The 21,007-nt window shown below is 37.8% G+C and overlaps 2 protein-coding genes across 3 annotated transcripts; both read left to right on the top strand.

The window, feature by feature from the left end:
- The first annotated feature begins 494 nt into the window (after positions 1-494).
- LOC21401907 (E3 ubiquitin-protein ligase RGLG2) lies at positions 495-14,745 on the top strand. Of its 2 annotated transcripts, none has more exons than XM_024169837.1 (12): positions 495-573; positions 1,475-1,740; positions 2,211-2,295; positions 2,374-2,514; positions 2,610-2,723; positions 2,812-2,909; positions 13,428-13,507; positions 13,584-13,689; positions 13,791-13,918; positions 14,024-14,204; positions 14,334-14,390; positions 14,482-14,745. In XM_024169837.1, the coding sequence occupies exons 2-12, from the start codon at positions 1,498-1,500 to the stop codon at positions 14,560-14,562; spliced, it is 1,314 nt and encodes a 437-aa protein (XP_024025605.1). In that variant the 5' UTR covers positions 495-573; positions 1,475-1,497; the 3' UTR covers positions 14,563-14,745. The 2 variants fall into 2 exon arrangements, with proteins under 2 accessions (XP_024025605.1, XP_024025604.1); XM_024169836.1 differs by lacking the exon at positions 495-573 and adding an exon at positions 584-692.
- A 2,854-nt stretch (positions 14,746-17,599) lies between these two features.
- Positions 17,600-20,686, top strand: LOC21401906 (aldehyde oxidase GLOX). Its single transcript, XM_010104630.1, has 3 exons — positions 17,600-18,332; positions 19,035-19,614; positions 20,248-20,686. Exons 1-3 carry the CDS (start codon positions 17,600-17,602, stop codon positions 20,684-20,686), a joined length of 1,752 nt encoding a protein of 583 aa, XP_010102932.1.
- Positions 20,687-21,007: the final 321 nt, after the last annotated feature.

Here is a 21,007-nt window from a genome sequence, read left to right as displayed (position 1 = left end):
AAAATTCCACGAATTCCATCAAAAAATTACAAATCCCGTGAATCATGAATTTGACTTTGCCTTATTTTTCTTTTTTCTATTTTCACTTTGCCTTATATTTCTTATCAAAATATTCATCAAAATTTGTTAATTTATCGTACTGTTTTAATGTAATCTAACCATTCAACACTGCATATTATCAATAAGATTTTTTTTTTCCTTGTGATCTTACCAAAATATTCTCCCTTTATTTTTCAAAGAAAAATCATTATTTTTCGATTCTGAGCCTATTTTAGCGGGAATTCCGTTACAAAGTATTTGAAAATCGAAATACACAAATGCAAAATTGCCCATAAAATTATTTTTTTTTTTTGGGGAAAAAATTGCACATAATTTTGGTGCATATAAAGAAGAAAAATTGATAGGTGAAAAAAAGAGGTAAACGGTGGGCGGGTGTCGCTATCGGCAAAAGACAAAAGGCAGTGACAACGAACAATAGTGACACAACCAAACAAAACAAAGGATGCCCATTATTTACCTTTTTTTCTCGTGTGAAATTGTTAGGAAACTTCTTGGAACCAAACCTCTAAAAAAGTAAGTCGTTTTTCTCATCCACTTCTTCTCCGCTTACTTTTCTCAAAGTATATGGGCTTCTCCGCCATTTCATTCTGCACAAATGTTGTTACATTGACCTGATTCTGCTTCTTTTGGAGGTTATATCATGATTCTTTATTTACTTTCAATCTTTTCTGTTGTAGTAAGAGATTTTTTGTTGCTTTATTTGCCTAATTGTTGATGGGTCTGCGGTTTCTTGGTTAAAGAATTTATTTTTGGATGTGGGGTTGGGCTATTTTTGTTGTTTCTGTTCTTCGGCTGCAATTTTATATGAAGTTCTATCTGGGTTTTGTATGGAATTGGATATTGTGGAATTTATTGATGGATTGTATATTCCGTATTATGAAAAAAGAACAATTTTGATGCTGTGAGAACTAAATGTTGCATTGATTTTGGCTTCCCAGTTTTGTGTTTTGGTCGTGTACTTTTTTTTTTTTTTTTTTGGGTGGGGGGCTAAATTGGAATTATCTAAATGTAGTCATTAATTGTGAATATTCTTTTATTCCCACCATTTTTTTTTTTTAGTTTCTTGGAGAATCCTACGTGATAAGTCCACCTGGTTTCCTCGACGGTATCAGATCTGGGATTGCATTTTGGATTTAAGATTTTTATGGATTTTTCTGAAGCCAAGGATGAACTTTATATAAATTCTTTAATTACTTCAAAGAAAAGCTCCGAACTTGGTAGAGTCATTCTATTTACTTCGGTCATAAAATTCATTAACTTAAATTGAATAATTACGGTTAGATGTTTAATTTGCATTCTCAGGATGTTGACTTTGTTCTTGAGGCCTCATAATTTGGCTGGTTTTCTTGGCTATCCATGGCTGAATAATATATTGAGGCACTTACAGTTTGTTGGCGTTTTTTGGATGCTGCAGAGTTTCAGTAGATTATTGAATTGATGGGTGGGGTATTCTCAAAACGGGAGAGTCCAAGACACCTTTCTTACGGGTCTAGATCATATTCTTCGGGTTATCAAAGTTATCCGCAATCGCCATATACTCAGCCAAACCAAGAGTATGGACATCACCAGTATCCTGCATATCACTCCCAAAGCTATGGGGAAGCTCGAGCACCCGAACCAAAAAGGAGGCTAGAAAGGAAGTACTCAAAAATAGGTGATGATTACAAGAGCCTTGACCAGGTAAGATGGTAGGAATACTACTGCTTTGCGTATATGTAATGTCATTGATTGAAAAGGAACTTAAATGTTTTCAATGGTAGAGCATTCTGTGGATTTTAAATGTATGATTACTCTCACTCCTATATGTATGTCTTTGATATTGGAACAGAATGGTTCAAGAATTAAACATTTCCTAACGACTTTTATATTGTGTCTATATTTTCATGGTCACATGAATTGAAGTCCTTAGCACTTTTGATACCTTTGCAAAATGAATATCTCAATTTAGTTCCTGTATAAGCATGCATACTTGGTGTTTCCTCTGTCGTGCATTATGCTTTTTCCATGTTTTCTTGACCATTTGTCGTTGTCAACGGAATTATAACTTTGTTGTTAGTAAAAGAAAAATCAGGAGGGTATAATTGATCTGTTGCATATGTCTAGTTCGTCTAGATTGTTGTTTTACTTAATGATGATTTCTATCTTCATAGGTAACTCAAGCATTGGCACGGGCTGGGTTGGAGTCTTCCAATCTTATTGTTGGTATTGACTTCACAAAGAGCAATGAGTGGACAGGTTTGGCCTCATCTAGATGCAAGGAAGTTCCTTTTTTAAGTTTCGATGATAAATATGGTTAACTTACTCTTGTATTAGGTGCGAGGTCATTCCACCGCAAAAGCTTGCATCACATTGGAGAAGAGCAAAATCCTTATGAACAAGCAATATCAATTATTGGGAAAACACTATCTTCCTTTGACGAAGATAACATGATTCCCTGTTTCGGATTTGGAGATGGTACTTCTTTTGAATGAATTTTGCAGTTACCATTTTCATTTGTCCTTTGATTCCTTTCAACATCGAAAAACGTATGTGGTCCTTTATGTTGGCAGCATCAACCCATGATCAGGAAGTTTTCAGTTTTCATCCCGATGAGAGATTCTGCAATGGATTCGAAGAAGTATTGACACGATATAGAGAATTAGTTCCTCAGCTACGACTTGCAGGTTACCATTTGACTGGCCCCTTTTACGTTTATCGGTTGGTTATTTGTTTAAAGCAGTCTCATACAGATTTGGGGATTTTTGGTTGCAGGGCCAACATCATTTGCTCCGATAATTGAAATGGCGATCACTGTTGTTGAGCAAAGTGGTGGCCAGTACCACGTACTTGTAATAATAGCTGATGGACAGGTATTCATTCTGTCTTGTATTGTGATCCTTTTTGAACAACTTTCAGAGCAAGCAGTGTTATATTACAAAGGAATATGGTCTTTTCCATTTCTGATAGTGCATCATAAAGAGGAAAAAAGTGCAATATCCAAACTTGAATTGTGATGCGATGATTATTTAAAAGTTTTCCAAGATTTTTGTGTCAACTGCCCGTATGCTTTTGAATCACCTATATCTCACCCAAAGTAACACGCCCACACACATCTTGTCATTTAACACACTACTTGTCTTTATTATTTTTTTTTTGTGTGAACAAAACCATGATCTAACATTTAAATTGCCTTTTGCCTTACTAATCTTTGATCCAAACATCTTATAGATCAACTGTCAACACCTCAGCTGAACAAACTAGCGCGCATAATAGAAAACCAAAGAAGAGGGTTTAGTAATAATGGTTTGAGGGGCTTGTTTGATATCAAAAAGAGTATATGCATAAATATAATAATAATAATAATAATAATAATGCTTGGTTTTTTCCCCCACAAAAATGCTTTCCTTTATAAGGAAAGCAGCAAGGTTCGAAGCTGTCTAAATAGTTTATTTTAGTAAACTGGCTTCTTTATAAGATGTGAAGCATGAAATATACTCAAAAGGACTGCTATAGTCCTTTCACCAAAAAAAAAAAAAAATGTTAGAGTAGGTGTTACCATTATCCAAAACTTCAAGCTACATTGACTAATACTGAAAGGTCTGTTTTTACGGCAGGTGTTACAAAGAGTGTTGTAACACTGGTGATTAATAGAAATTTTTGGATTCAGCAACAAATAGCTAAACGTGCAGAAAAATAATGCAGAAACATAAAGAACATCAGGAATTGGTATCGCAGTTCGGTGCGTACACCTACATCCGTGGGACCCACGCCCAGACAGTGAACAATCCACTAAGATAAAATGATTACAAACACCACTCGGTCTTACACACTCAAAGACTCCATCCTTGATGTTGTCGCCGCTGTGGAGAATCCTCTTAGTGGTCTTGTCAAGTGAGCACCACTCGTCTTCGAATTGCTCGGTGAACTCCTTCGACTGGCCGTGGGCTTTCTCCCAAAAGCAACAAGTCCTTCTCCTGAAGAATAATCTTCACACAAACAGCATCAAAACTCATACACAAAGCTCACTCTTTGAAAATATTTTTCTCTCAATACAAGCCACACGCTCACAGTCAACACACCTTAACCAAAAGATACGTGCAACACCATACACCGTACATAGACTTTTTCTAAGTATTTTTCACGATAATTGCATGCCAAGTGCATTGCAAAAACACACCTTAAAGAAGGCTTTTTAATATCACAAGAATCACTCAAAACAATCACCACGATTCTTTCTAAATAAATCTCCCAAGATTGCACAAAGAACCTGGATACAAAAAAGATCAAATTCGGATTACACAACCCTCACGCCTTCTTTTGAGTGCAAGACTTCCTTTTAAAACACAAATCCGAATCACACAAATAAATACCATATTCGGATTTAGCACCAATAAAATTTGAGAAATATCATGTAAATTTTAAACTGAATTTCCTTAGAAATTAAGCGGCCCATATCTTTTCTTCAAAGTCAAAATCCGGAACTTTCCAAAAGCACCATAATCTCAGGAACTTTCCAAAAGCACCATAATCTCAATCAATCACAGCCACCATGTTTCCAAAATAACTCCCACGAAACCTTATTCAGAAACAAATCAATTAAGCCACAAATATTGCAGAACTAAATCCGCCAAAACACCAAATCTACTCCTTTCCAATTAAAGTTGAGAAGACCAATTTAATCCTTTCCAAAATTGAAGTCAAACAACCTTTTCTCTTCCTCATAACTCGATCCTCAAATCTGCACCATGATCACGTAGTACTTGTTTTTGAATTTACAGACGTTGCCAAAACTTGCCAACTAGACAAAATACCTAACAATCTCCCCCTTTGACATTTTTTGGCAAAACTAACAAAACATCTAATAAACGAAAATCCTAAAACGGATAATAGAAAATTACATTGTTCTCCCCTTTTTTGACAAAAATAAGCCAAAGAAAAAAGTAAAACAAAATTAAAGAAATTCACTTTCTAGACACGTCTTCAGCAACTGATGTGGCAGATCATGTTGCAACACTTGTTGAAACACTCAGTGCAACACTTTCTTGCAGATCATCTTCAAAGTCATTGACCTCTATAGCTCACTCCTCCTAAATCTTATCTCCGTCTTAGTCCCCCTGAATGTAAAATTCTCCCATGCATATGACTTTCTTCACCTGTCAAATGTTTGGAGCAACCACTATCACTATACCCCAAGTCAGTAGTTCATGCTTTTAAAGAAGTGTGTGCCACATGACACTTTAAATCAGATTTCCTTATCCACTCTTGACGAGAAAATTTTTGTGCACATCAATCTTCATTCTAGGTGTCCTTGTGGAATTTGGTGCATTAAAAAGCAGACCTTTCCTCAAATAATTCAGGTATTTGTAGCATCAAAGTCTAATGTGTCCCAGATGGTAGCAATAATGACATGTGGGAATAAATCTTCTTCGTTGGGACCGTGAATCAAAAAAACTCTTACTGATTGGAGGCCATGATTCCTGAGGAGCTGTTTCCTTCACAAATACAGTCTTGGATGTTGAGTATTCATTCCTGAGGAGCTGTTTCCTTATGAGGCCGTGATGATCACTGCTAGCTTTTCCCGTAGACAAAATATGTTCCAGTTTAGAAGAATTGGAATTCATCGTCTTTATAGTCTTTTGAGTATGCTCCATTTCAGTCTCCAATTCCTGCAACTTCTCTTTTTCAGCAACCTGAAACTCAAAATTTATAGCAGTTCTTTTCAAGACTTCTTTTTCTCTGAGAAGTTCGCCTACACGATCCTCCAAGGACGTATTTAGTTTGCACACCTTAACCTATTTATTAAACATGTTTTGGTATGCTTCTTGAATTGCATCATCAGTCAAGTCTTCTCCGTCACTGCTGCTGTCAGATTCTGACTCAACTCATCCTTTTCGCTGTTCATAGGTGTTGTTGCAACAGTTGTTGTAATACTGTTTGCAACACCTTTTGTAACACTGTCGGCAAAAGCATCATGATCAGTACATAGATTAAAAGCAACGTAATTGCTCACATGGTCGTCATCTTACTGACTGCCTGCCTCTTCATCCTTCCAAGTTACATTAAGCGACTTCTTCTTTTTAAGAGTATTGGCGCATTCGGATTGAATGTGACCATATCCATCGCACTTTCGACATTGAATAGCTTGGTTTTTTGGCTTCGATTCAATATAATTTGCTGGAGCTTTCCGCTTCTGAAAATTGTTGAATTTTCCTGACTTTGAAAATTTATCTTTCTCATTAATCTTTTTTAGGATTTTCTCAAAATTCTTAGACGATCGAGCAAGAGATTCTGCCACGTCATCATCTTCTTCTTTAACATTATCTTCCAAATCGGCTTGAAAAGCAATCTCCTTCTCCTTCTCTTTATTTTCATTCAGATTCATCTCAAAAGTGCGTAAAGAGCTCAATAATTCGTCAAGCTTCATTGACTGCACGTTTTTTGCCTCCTCAATAGCCGTCACTTTGTAAGCGAATCTCCGAGGGAGTGATCTCAATATCTTACTCACTAGTTTTTCCTTAGAAATGTTTTCACCAAGAGCGAATGCCTCATTAGCAATGTCACACAATTTTGAATTAAAATCAGAAATTATTTCATTTTCAAGCATGCAAAGATTTTCAAACCTTGTAGTGAGGATTTGAAGCTTTGATAATCTGACGGCAGCCGTACCGTCATGAGCCGTCTGTAATATCTCCCAAATGTCCTTGGCTGATTTTCATGTTGAAATGAATTTAAATTGATTGGCATCCACCCCGTTGAAAATAGCATTCAGCGCTCTCGAGTTGTTGTTTGCCAACTTGTCCTCGTCAGTTGTCTAGGAAATTTCGGGCTTCAACGACTCTTTTCCTTCGGCATATTTGTTACTAGATGAGTCCAACCTGTCGAGTCCAACCTGTTAATATAGCTCTCTATGCCTTTTCATCGATTGCTTTGATAAATGCCTTCATGCGAGCTTTCCAATAAGAATAATTAGAACCATCGAGGAGAGGAGAGTGCAAGACCAAACCACCTTTTAAAAAATCCATTCTTGCTACACCAGACCGACTCCCAGAATCTCATGAAGCAAATGGTTAGGGAACTTCTCTGATACCAAATGAAAGATTAAGGAGACGTGTTAGGCAGATTAAGTTAGGAGATTTAGTTAGTTAGTTTCCTTATTTAGAAAAGATTAGATCTTATTTAATTGTAGTCTTACCAAAGTTAGGAGATTATAATCTAGGTTAGTTATTATTTTATTTTGACTTCCTGATTTGTAGGAATTCAGTTTCCTATTTCGATGGTCTGGTATGCCAGCCTTTAGCCTATATATTAGGATGTAAACTATTGGTTCAATTCAAGAAATAAATTCACGATTTCTTCATGGTATCAGAGCCCTAGCTCTCTCTGAACCCTAGCTCCTTTTCATGCGTTCTCTTCTCCATTCTTCTGGCTGACTCTTTTCCATGACCAAATACGGCATGGCGTTTCAGTCGACTTCCTCGGAAGTGACTACCAAAACTGAGCCCACTCCTGTGGCTTCCACCATTCCCGAATCTCCCCATCCCGTTACAAATCACAAACTGAATGGCCAAAATTTTCTGCAATGGTCTCAGTCTGTTTTTATGTTTGTCTGCGGCAGAGGCAAGGGACATCTCACTGGTGAAGCTGCTGCTCCAAAGGCTACGGATCCAAAATTTCGTTCATGGAAGATTGATGATCATCTTGTAATGTCATGGTTAATAAACTCTATGACCACTGGAGAGAACTTTCTGCTTCACAGGACAGCCAAGGAAATATGGGAGGCTACCCGTGAGACTTATTCAAGCACAGAGAATACCTCAGAACTGTTTGAGGTTGAAACACAGCTTTACAATCTGAAACAGGGAGCATGAGTGTGACACAGTACTTCAACATACTCACTCGTTGTTGGTTGCAGTTGGATCTATATGAGACCTATCCGTGGAAGTGTGCTGATGATTCATCAATTTATCGGCAGATTGTTGAACAAAAACGGACTATAAGGTTTCTTCTTGGCATGAACAAAGGCCTAGATGAAGTCAGGGGGAGAGTTATGGGAATTAAACCCTTTCCCACCATTCGGGAAGCACTTGCAGAGGTCTGAAGGGAGGAAAGCAAGAAGAAGTTGATGCTCCCCGAACCCAACATCGCCCCTGCAATAGAAGGATCAGCCTTCTATACTCACGGTTCTTCACGAAACAATAGGGCTGGAAAGGGTCGTCCATGGTGTGATCATTGCAGGAAACCTAGACACATGAAGGCAACCTGCTGGAAGATACACGGAAAACCTGCGGATTGGAAACCCTTCAATCGTCAAGACAGAGAACCCCGTGCCAATGCTGCCGCTTCCACAGAAACCAGTGCAGAAAGTAGTCCGTTTACCAGGGAGCAAATTGAGGCACTGCAGAAGATGTTCAGCTAGCCTCCGAGTTCCAACCAGTCACTTCCATCACCTTCATCTAATGTCGAACAGCATACTAGCCTCTTAGCACATCAAGGTACACTGTCCGTTGCTTTTAGTGTTCAAAATAATCAACCAAAACCATGGATCGTTGATTCAGGAGCCTCAGACCATATGACTGGAGATTTCAGTATTCTAATGGATTTTCAGCCTTCCTCCAATCACTCGGGAGTCAGAATTGCAGATGGCACAATTTCCCCGGTTGCAAGAACCGGATCTATTCGTATAACAGGAGACTTACAACTTTTATCTGTTCTTTATGTTCCAAAGTTGAACTGCAATCTACTTTCTATCAGTCAAATTACTCGGGATCTCAAGTGTCTCACTAAATTCCATTCTAATTCTTGTGTTTTTCAGGCAGTGGATTCGGGGAAGGTGATTGGCAGTGCTGATATGCATGGAGGACTTTACTTGCTCAAACAAAAGGACCTCCCGAGTAGACAAGTTCATCAATCAAGTTGTGTCTTCGAGTCTGTCAAGTTTGCTTCTAGTTCTGTGTCCGTTTCCAATTCTAATTCAGTCCCAGTTGAGAGTCAAGTCATGTTGTGGCATTATCGCCTTGGTCATCTGAATTTTGCTTATATTGAAAAATTGTTCCCTCATTTGTTTATCAATAAAAATTTCAGTTCTTATCAATGTGAAATTTGTCAATTAGCAAAGCATACCCGACATGTATACTCAAGTCTTCAACACAAACCATCACACCGTTTTTCAGTAATCCATAGTGATATTTGGGGGCCATCACGAGGGAAAAATATCAATGGGGCTAGGTGGTTTGTCACATTTATTGATGCTCACACAAGAACCACTTGGACTTTTCTCATGAAAGAAAAATCCGAAACAGCCACAATTTTTTAATCTTTCCATACTATGATTTTAACCCAGTTTAAAAGCCATATCCAGGTCCTCAAAACTGACAATGCCAAAGATTATTTCAACTCCATACTCGGTCCTTACTTGTCAAACCATGGAATTGTACACATCAGTTCTTGTGTGGACACCCCACAACAAAACGGGGTGGCTGAGAGGAAAAATAGACACTTACTGGAAGTAGCCCGTGCCAATATGTTCACAAATAACGTCCCAAAACATTTTTGGGGGGAGGCTGTACTCACAGCCACCTATCTCATCAACAGGATGCCAAGCCGAGTCTTGAAATTCCAAACACCTTGTCAAGTCCTCACCACAATACACCCACACATTCTTACTTTTACTTCTGACCTCCCACTTAAAGTCTTTGGCTGCACTTCCTTCGTCCATATTCCTCACAATCATCGTACTAAACTCGATCCAAAATCACTCAAGTGTATATTTCTTGGTTACTCCTCCCATCAAAAAGGTTATAAATGTTACTCTTCTCGTACCAAGAAAGTCTACAATTCCATGGATGTCACCTTCTTCGAGAGTCAATCATACTTTCCCAAATCTGACATTCAGGGGGAGAGTTCCAAGGAATATTAGATTTGGGACCTTCTTCATGACAATCAATCCGTGTTTGTAAATCCTAGCTCAGCCGCCACTGTTCCTGTTCTAGCTGTTCTTGCTCCAGCCGAACAGCCTTTAAATCCCAGTTCAGCCACTGTTCCTGCTCCTGTTCACAGGCCTACCACTGTTCAATCCGTTCCTAGGCAGCCTATCACAGAAACAACCCAAAATCCGTTGCAACTTGATACTAATACTCTGCAAACTCAGTGCTTACAATCACAAGAACCAAATCCTACTGTATCTGACACTCACAATAGTATGGATTCCTCTCCTCCGTATACTCATGCTCTTATGATTAATGATTCAAATCTGCCCATTGCTAATAGGAAATGGGTTCGTGGATGCACTGAACATCCAATTAAGAGGTATGTTGCATATGGAAAATTGTCTCCATCCTACAAGGCATTTGTCATGAATCTGGATAGTGTCAAAATGCCTGAATCTATTCAGGAGGCTCTTATGAGGGCGGAATGGAAGAAAGCAGTAGAAGAGGAGGTTCGGGCCTTAGAGAACAATAATACCTGGGTCTTGACACCATTACCACCAGGTAAAAAACCGGTTGGGTGCAAATGGATTTTCACTATCAAGTACAAGGCTGATGGAAGTATAGACAGGTTCAAAGCAAGACTCGTGGCAAAGGGGTTCACTCAATCCTACGGAATTGACTATCAAGAGACTTTTGCACCGGTGGCCAAACTAAACACAGTTCGAGTGTTACTCTCCTTGGCAGTAAATCAAGATTGGCCACTATATCAGCTTGATGTCAAGAACACATTCTTGAATGGAGACCTTGAAGAGGAAGTCTACATGACCATACCTCCTGGACTAGAAAACAGGTCAAATTGAAAATTAGTGTGCAAATTGAAGAAGTCATTGTATGGCTTGAAGCAGTCTCCTCGTGCATGGTTTGACAAGTTTGCTAGAACTTTGAAAGACAATGGGTACGTGCAGTGTCAGGCAGATCACACGCTGTTTGTTAAAAGTGGATCAGGAGGAAAAATGTCCATTCTACTAGTCTATGTGGATGACATCATTCTAACTGGAGATGATTCAGAAGAAATTCTGAGGCTGAAAAAGGTAATGGCAACTGAATTTGAGATCAAAGACCTCGGGACACTAAAGTACTTTCTAGGAATGGAGGTGGCTCGTTCAAAGGAGGGGATTGTTATATCCCAAAGGAAGTATATCCTAGATTTGCTGAATGAAACAGGGTTTCTTGGCTGCAAACCCATCGATACGCCCATGGATTCAACAAAGAAAGTGAATCGAAGTGAAGAAAGCACGCTAGTTGACAAGGGAAGGTATCAAAGACTGGTTGGCAAGCTTATTTACCTCTCACACACTCAACCTGATATTGCTTATTCGGTGAGTATGGTCAGCCAACATATGAATAATCCAACAGAGGATCATTTAGATGCAGTGAATAGAATCTTGAGATACTTGAAGATGACTCCCGGTCATGGTTTACTCTTTAAGAAGAGTGAAATCCGAGAAGTAGAAATCTACACGGATGCAAGTTGGGCAGGGGAACAAACTGATAGAAGGTCCACTACAGGCTATTGCTCTTATGTTTGGGGGAATCTAGTCACTTGGAGAAGCAAAAAATAGGCTGTGGTTTCCCGTAGCAGTGCAGAATCAGAATACCGAGCTCTTGCCCTTGGTATATGCGAAGGAATGTGGTTACAGAGATTGTTAAGAGAACTCAAGGTTGAAGTTCAAGCCTCGGTGAAGATGTTTACTGACAGTCAGGCAGCCATCAGTATAGCTAAGAATCCGGTGCATCATGATACGACAAAACATATTGAGATTGATCGTCATTTTATCTCTAAAAAGGTGAACACTGGAATCATTCAGCTCAGCTATATTCCTACAAGACAGCAGATTGCTGATGTCCTCACCAAAGCACTTCCAAGAGCCAGTTACGATGAGTTGAACTCCAAGCTTGGCTTGTATAACATATACAACCCAGCTTGAGGGGGAGTGTGGAAATAAGGAGACGTGTTAGGAAGATTAAGTTAGGAGATTTAGTTAGTTAGTTTCCTTATTTAGAAAAGATTAGATCTTATTTAATTGTTGTCTTACCAAAGTTAGGAGATTGTAATCTAGGTTAGTTATTATTTTATTTTGACTTCCTGATTTGTAGGAATTCAGTTTCCTATTTTGATGGTCTAGTATGCCAGCCCTTAGCCTATATATTAGAATGTAAACTATTGGTTCAATTCAAGAAATAAATTCATGATTTCTTCAGTTATAAAGAGTGTTGTAACACTTTCTGTAACACTGGTGATTAATAGAAATTTCTGGATTCAGCAACAATTAGCTGAACGTGCAGAAAAATAATGCAAAACCATAAAGAACACTAGGAATTGGTATCGCGGTTCGATATGCACACCTACATCTGCGGGGCCACGCCCAGACAGTGAACAATCCACTAAGATAAAATGATTAAAAACACCGCTCGGTCTTACACACTCAAAGACTCCCTCCTTGTGGAGCACCATTCGTCTTCGAACTGCTCAGAGAACTCCCTTCGACTGGCAGTGAGCTTTCTCCTGAAAGCAACAAGTCCTCCCGAAAACAATCTTTACACAAGCAGCAACAAAACTCATACACAGAGCTCATTCACTGAAAATATTCTCTCAATACAAGCCACATGCCCACATTCAACACACCTTAACCAAAAGATACGTGCAGCACCATACACCGTGCATAGACTTTTTCTAAGTATTTTTCACGATAATTGCCTGCCAAGTGAGCTGCGAAAACACACCTTAAAGAAGGCTTTTTAATATCACAAGAATCACTCAAAACAATCACCACGATTCTTTCCAAATAAATCTCCCAAAACTGCGTAAAAAAACTTGGATACAAAAGAATAAATCTCCCAAGACTGCACAAAGAACCTGGATACGAAAGAGATCAAATTCAGATTACACAACCCTCACACCTTCTTTTGAGTGCAAGACTTCCTTTTAAAACACAAATCTAAATCACACAAATAAATACCATATTCGGATTTAGCACCAATCAAATCCGAGAAATATCATGCAAATTCTAAACCGAATTTCCTTTGAAATTAAGCAGCCCATATCTTCTCTTCAAAGTCAAAATCCGAAACTTTCCAAAAGCACCACAATCTCAATCAATCACAGCCACCATGTTTCTAAAATAACTCCCATGAAACCTTCTTCAGAAACAAATCAATTAAGCCACAAATATTGCAGTACCAACTCCGCCAAAACACCAAATCTACTCCTTTCCAATTAAAGCCGAGAAGACCAATTTAATCCTTTTCAAAATTAAAGTCAAAACAACTTTTTCTCTTCGTCATAACTCAATCCTCAAACCTGCACCATGATCAAGTAGTACCTGTTTTTGAATTTACATGCACGTTGCCAAAACATGCCAACTAGACAAAATACGTAACAAATACCACACGTCATCACAGGTGACTAGAAGCGTCGATACTGATGGTGGGCAGTTAAGCCCACAGGAAAAGAAAACGGTTGAAGCAATTGTGAAGGCAAGGTAGTTGGTTTATTTCTCGAGTCTTTTTATCTCATCTTTTTCCAAGGAGCTTCTTGACATGCAATTCAATTTGCAGCGATTACCCGTTGTCAATTATCCTTGTTGGGGTCGGAGATGGACCATGGGACATGATGAGGGAATTTGATGATAACATCCCGGCCCGGGCATTTGATAACTTCCAGGCAAGTACTAGATAGTAGTTGAAAATCACTTCTCCTGCCCATCCATGTTATCACTCAGATGTTTAATTGAGAAATTCTGTTCTCTCTTTTGGCTTCTGTAGTTTGTGAATTCCACAGAAATCATGTCGAAGAATATGGACAGATCCAGAAAAGAAACAGAATTTGCTCTTGCAGCCTTGATGGAAATACCATCCCAGTATCAAGCAACTCTGGAGCTCGGTTTATTGGGGTAACAATCTCTATCTCCTGCGTGATTTGAATCAATGATTTTGCTACTCGAGTCAGTGCCAAATTTTAATTCCAAAATCATCTTTTGCGACATTGCTCAAACCAGTGTTAGTAGGGGAAAGGCTATAGACAGAGTTCCTCTTCCGCCTCCTCTCTATGGGTCGGCTTCATTCAGCGCCCCAAAGCCTTCACGTTCAAGCGGTTATCACCCAAGCGCACCTTCTGCCAGAAGACATGATGCCGGTGTCAGCGGGGCGACTTCTGCTAGTTCTACTTCTGATAATCTTGTACTTCACCTTCTCGTCTTAAAGTTGTTTTGCCTTCAAATATCATTCTAGTCTTTATGGTTACCACTTATCATCTTCAAATATCGCGTCTGACTTGGATACTGAACTTTTCTTTCGTGATCCCGACAGCTTTGTCCTATTTGCATTAGCAATCCAAAGAACATGGCCTTCGGTTGTGGCCACCAGGTGAGCTAGCTTTGCTTATCTTTACTCTTTGTTTACCTTAAAGCATTAGACGCATAAATGGATATCAAAATCATGTCTATATAATTTGCAGACATGTTGCGAGTGCGGAGAAGATCTTGATGTGTGCCCAATATGCCGAAGCAGTATTCAAACAAGAATAAAGCTCTATTGAAGGTGTTAAAAGTTTTGTGCCTCCATTTGAAAATAAGGAAAACATTTTGGTCCGTAATTGACTGGATGGGGTATTTATTAGATCTCCTTAATTTCATTGTGAAGTTGGACTACTCAGCAAATCTCGTGCCTTTTGTACATATTCCAGTTTTCTGTCAATTCTAATAAAACTTTGTCACTATTAGTTCTATGTTTTTTTTAATGGAATAATTAAGTAATATGTTTCTTCTTTTGAATTAACAAGTTGGTAGACTTAAATGCTAGTTAAGCTAATATATATGCCCATGTTTGTTTCGACAATCCGAATAGTTGTTTAGGATTCAATTCGTAGTTTAGAATTCAAATTGATGTTTAGAAGAGAAAAATTCAAGGACAATTCAACCTATTAACAATGATTCAAACTATTGATTTTAGAATTCACCATCCTCTAAATTTTAACAATCTTAATTGTTCTCTACAGTGAAAACAATTTTGATTCTATTTTTTCTCTCTTTAATTTTAAGTTTAAAAATGCCATAATTTCTTCGTTTTAATTCCAACTGAGATGATTTATTTTTAATGTGTTTATAATGAAGAGATGAACAAATTCTCATCAATATTGCATATTTTTAGATTTCATTTACAATGAGATTTTATAAGATTTGTTACAAAATTCTAATTACAGTTTTTAACACTTTATCTAAACACAGTTTGAATTTTATTCTTAATTCAAATTATAATTTATTTACATATTTAAACACCTGTTTAAATTATAATTCAATTTACCGCAATTCAAATCATCACAACTCAAGTCAGATCAACAATTTGAATCATCAACAATTTATTTATTTATTTATTTTCATTTCCTTGAACTTGGGAATGAAGGGATTCGAACTCTCAATCTCAACACTGAAGGTTGGTGCAGCCTAAACCAACAAAGCAACTTGCTCTCTAAATTTCTATTTTGACAATTTATCCTTTCAACTTGTAAAACTATTACAATGCGTTCCTTTTATTAATTTCCTTTGATTTTTTTTATTAAATTTAAGGGATCGAGAGATTTGTGATATAATTTAAATTGGGATGGAATTTTTCATAAAATGTGTTTTTTGGTCACTAATTTAGCATAATGTCTTCGTAATGGGGTACATTGCAACCATTGTGCAAGTTGACCGTTGGCAACAAATTTCAATACTAGAAGTTTAATTAAAAGTTGAGATATTTACATTTTTAAACCCTATATTTTAAGTTTATTCAAAATCTATACCTTCACTTTTTAATATCATTAAATGTATACTTTCAAATTTAATTTAATATACAAATCTATTCCTTATCTAGGTCAATAATTAATTTTGACCTTTAAAATGATCAAACTATCCTTAAGAAAAAGAGAGAAAGTAAAACTAAAACTTTTCAACACTACAAAAAATAAAAATTAAAAACACAAAAAAAAAACCTCATTTCAATGATATTTTGGATTTTTTTAAGGTTAAAACCGTAAGTTTAAATTTTTTTTAGTTTTTTTTTTTTTCCATTTTTATTAAGGGTACTTTAGGTAATTTATGCTTAAAATTGAGAGTTGACTGTGAAAAAATATAAATTTGAGTATTAAATCTAATTTGAATGTATACATTTGATGAAATTATTAAAAACTGAAGGTATAATTTTTGAATAAATCCAAAATACAGGGTATAAAAATGTAAATATCCCTTAAAAGTTTAAGAGGCAAGTGGTAATAAAAAATATACACTATATAACTTTATTGCATTGTAAAATATACTATGGTTCTTACTTTTTTAGTGGATTATCTCGGGGAAAGGATTACTATTTGTTCTATTCTTTTAGTAAGAAAGTCTTTCAATAATAATAGAACAATTTTGTTCGTAGGAACAAAAAGAAACAGATTTATTCTACACTCGATAAGTACCAATACACAATGATAGGTCGTTGATAGCATTTTATATGAGTAACTACATCTATATTTGTTCATCATCCAAAGGATCCACTTGTGAAATGTACAGAATACATAAATATTACGTTGTGTCGGTGACTTTGCAGTTGGTGTTATGTCCTGCATATTGTGAACTTATTTTCATTTTCCATTGTGTTAAGGTTTATCTAATTACATGATCAATGAGTACAGTTTAAAGCTTTATTCTTATGAATAAGTTTAAGCAAAAATGTTATTATTAAGGCATATAGAATTCTAGTATATATTCCTAGTTTTTTTTAATTAAAAAATGTTCGTTTAAAAAAGAATGTTCATTCCTAGCTCTGCTTATGAATTTGGCTTAATTGCTGTGTTAGTTTAGCTTCAGTTGTTTGGCGGTCCTCTGCTGTCTCTTTTTTGCCCTATTATATATCTGTCCATTCAATAAAAACTATGACACTTTATTTAATTGTTCAAGTAATTTACTATTATGATCAGGTAGTTAAATTTAACAGGTAAACATGTAATAGAAAACATGAAAAATGGGAACGATATATCTTGACTTCATGATCTACGTCACCATCATTTAGGCACTTACCAGCACTCAACAACGTTATTGCATTTTCAGTTAGCCACCGAGTGTTCATCTCCAAATTTGCCGGGACAGTGCCATCAGCCAAAGACTCATTCTTCACAAACTAGAGGATTCTTAGGACTAAATGAACCTTATTAAATTTTCACCAAACCACACTTGAGCCAACAACAAAAAAAAAAAAAAAAAAAAAAAAAAAAAAAAAAAAAAAAAAAGACAAAAAGACAATTTCACCAAACCACATATACCAAATCCATTCCTTAATTTATTGCATGCATCAAAACTCCAATTCTTTACTTGCATTAAATCCTTACAACCACCACTTTTTCTTAGAATGGACCTTCTATATTTCAGCAAACTAATTCGCTCCTTTTGAGTGCATGATAATACGCCAAGTGAACTGACTTCACTTCTTGAATGCACTTTAAAAAAAATAAATAAATAAAAACTTTTCTCTGTATATAAAGCCCTACTTCACCTTATTCTTTTCATCACACTAGTACTACTTAAAAGTACACACACAAAACTCTCTCTAACATGGCTAATAAAAATCACTCCAGTCTCATTATCAAACTCTCCATAATTTTTGTCATCTTCTCACTCCACTTCTTTGGACATGTCAACGGTGTCCAAAGCTCATCAGGAGCTGATCATCATGATCACAGGCAAGGCCGGTGGGAGCTTCTACTAGACAACGTGGGAGTTGTGGCCATGCACATGGCGCTCACTCACCGCAACACCGTCGTCATCTTCGACCAGACCCGGGCGGGCCCGTCTCGGTACCGCCTCCGCCGCCGCTTCGGCAGCGGGCTGCAGTGCGCTTCCTCGGGCGATGACGCGTCCGACTCCGGCTGCTACGCCCACTCGGTGGAGTACGACATCTCTAGCAACCAAATCAGGCCCATGAGGCTGGACTCCGACCCGTGGTGCTCCTCCGGGTCTTTCCTCAGCAATGGGACGCTCCTGCAGACCGGCGGCAACGGCGGAGGCTCGCGGAGGATCCGGTACTTCGCGCCTTGCGGCGACCACAGCTGCGACTGGCGGCAGTCGAGCCGGAGGCTGTCGGAGGAGCGGTGGTACGCGTCGAGCGTGGCGTTGCCGGAGAAAGATCGGGTGATGGTGGTCGGAGGGAGAAGGGTTTTCAGTTATGAGTTTGTTCCGAAGACGAATTCGGAGGAAAACGCTTTCCATCTTCCGCTTCTTCGCAGTACTTACGAGCGGCGTTCTCAAGGGAATAACCTCTATCCCTTTGTCCACCTTTCTTCCGACGGTAATATTGTTGAAATTGATTGAAAGCATATATAACTTATATATCATACTAATGACATAGCAAATTAACATATATATCTTTTGGCAATACCGGATAAGTAATATTACAACATTCTCATGATCATTTTTTCAGAATAAGACTAGCAATTTTTTCTAGGAGCATTTTTTTTTTCCCTATATCATGGTAAATTTGTATAATCTTAGCTAAACTCATAATATTATCAAACATATATAACCCTTTTCTTTAAACAAAATTATGCATTCATATATCAAATTTGGACGTCCAACTAATTAAGGTTCTATACAGTGTTAGATAAAGCTTCACGCACTACCGGATGATCGATCCCAATCAGAGAATTTAAAATTGTAAATTTTATTCTTAAAATTTTTTCTAATCAATTACATTTCTATTGTATAAAAAAAATTATATATATAGCTGTACTTGCACTTAATAAATACAAAATATATACAACTATTTTCTTATTCAATGAAAAATTATTCTAATTTTTTTCCATAATGCTCCAAGGTTTTTTCTCTCTCTTTTTGGATGAGTATTTTTCAACTACTAGCTAAGAATACGTAATAGTAATATATATTTTTAGGCATCTAATCACTTCGCAGCAGTGATATTATCATGTTAAATTAATATTCTCAAATACAGCCTAGATAGTCTAATAAAAATAATGAGCAATGATTTGAACAGGCAATTTGTTCATCTTCGCCAACCAGGACTCAATCCTCTTCAACCACAGACGCAACAGAGTGGTGAGGACCTTCCCAAGAATCCCAGGAGGCGGTTCAAGGAACTACCCCAGCACCGGCTCCTCCGTCATCCTCCCTCTAGACCACCACAATAACTTCCAACGTGTTGAGGTCATGATCTGCGGCGGAGCGGCCTCCGGGGCCTACCGGTCTGCCCGGCAAAGCCACCGGTACCTCGAGGCCCTGAGCAGCTGCGGAAGAATGGTGATCGCTGACAACTCGAGCGAGAGATCGGAGCCGAGGTGGCACATGGAAGACATGCCCGACCCCCGGCTCATGAATGATATGATCATCCTCCCCACCGGCGATGTTTTGATCATCAACGGCGCGAAGCGCGGCGCCGCCGGGTGGGAACGGGCCACGAACGCCTCCCGCCGGCCTTTCCTATACAAGCCTAATGAAGCGCGGGGAAGGAGATTCTCTCTTTTGAGAGCCACATCGATTGCTAGAATGTATCATTCGTCGGCGGTTCTTTTGCCTGACGGGAGGGTTCTTGTGGGAGGTAGTAACCCTCACAACAGGTATGTATGAGAAATATTAATGTATGAACTAAACTTATTTAACAAGTTAACTGGGAGTGACCGTTTCTTTCTTTATTTAAGCGGGGAAAAAAAATCGTTGATAGACTAATGAGATAGACGGTTTCCTTAAATCGAAAAAACTGTTTAAACCTTTAGAAGAAAACTCAAATTTAAAGTAATATTGATTATAGTATTGTCTCTCAATTAAATTATACTAGCATTTAAATATATATGTAACATGCCAATTGCTAAAAAAAAATTTAATGTGACAAACTTAGATCACAACAAAATGGTTAATTGTGTATGGTTATAATTAATATACACATACATATACATACACATGCATAGATGCAGACATATAATATACATATACACACACATCACATCTCAAAACAAAAAAAACTTATTCACGGTTTCACCATACTGTTTTGCCACGTCAATTTGTAAAGTTATAATGAACTTTTTGTAAGGTAAAATTATAATAAACTTGAATTGGCATGATACAGTACAAATTATGATATAAATTCCGAGACAAAAATTGTAATTGGTGACTAAAATATAAATAAGGCACTTATTCAACATATATACACTCTTAAAATTGTACGACAATGAAATAATTATATATTTTTACAGGTACCGATCCGGGCGCAACGTCGCGTACCCAACCGAGCTAAGGCTACAAGCCTTCGTTCCACACTACATGCACGAGCAGTACCACGGATATAGGCCAACTAACATTACCATACATTATGCGCCCGAGAGTCATGGCTCTGGCGCTAGGTACGGCGAGGAGTTTAGGGTTCAGTTTTGGTTGGGAAGGAGGCCGAGTGACGACCTCGAGTTCACGGCGTACCCGCCGCCTTTTACGACGCACTCGATGTCTATGAACCAGCGGTTGCTGAGGCTGAGGCCGAGGAGTGTGGAGAGGCGGCAGGGTGGGTGGGTGAGTGTCGTTTTGGAGGCACCACCTTCCCCTAATGTAGCTCCCTCCGGTTATTATTTGCTTACTGTTGTGAATGGAGGGATTCCTAGTCAATCTCAGTGGCTTAGGTTCATACATCATGCAAATTAGTGTTTTTTTTTTTTTTTTTCTTTTTTGGTGTGTACCGTACTCCCTTTAAGAAGTTATTCCAAATTATGGGGGTAGAGAATAAGAGAGAATGGCACTTCATGTATTATGTATAAGAACTTAAAGCCATCATTTGGACGGGAGTAGCTAGGTTTGTAACAGTCCATATATATGAGAAGCGTCGTCTTTTCCCTTCCTGCCTCAAAGCATACATTAGTGTTTATGTGTAATATTTATCTAGATTAATTTTATAAATACCCCTTTAAACTAAGAACAATTTTTAAGAATATCATAAAAAAGATAACAATATTTTATTTTTACTAT

This window comes from Morus notabilis, unplaced genomic scaffold (assembly GCF_000414095.1).
Source record: "Morus notabilis unplaced genomic scaffold, ASM41409v2 Scaffold333, whole genome shotgun sequence".
NCBI classification, from domain to species: Eukaryota; Viridiplantae; Streptophyta; class Magnoliopsida; order Rosales; family Moraceae; genus Morus; species Morus notabilis.
Note: the sequence above shows the minus strand (reverse complement) of the source record. Positions and strands in the feature narration are given on the sequence as shown.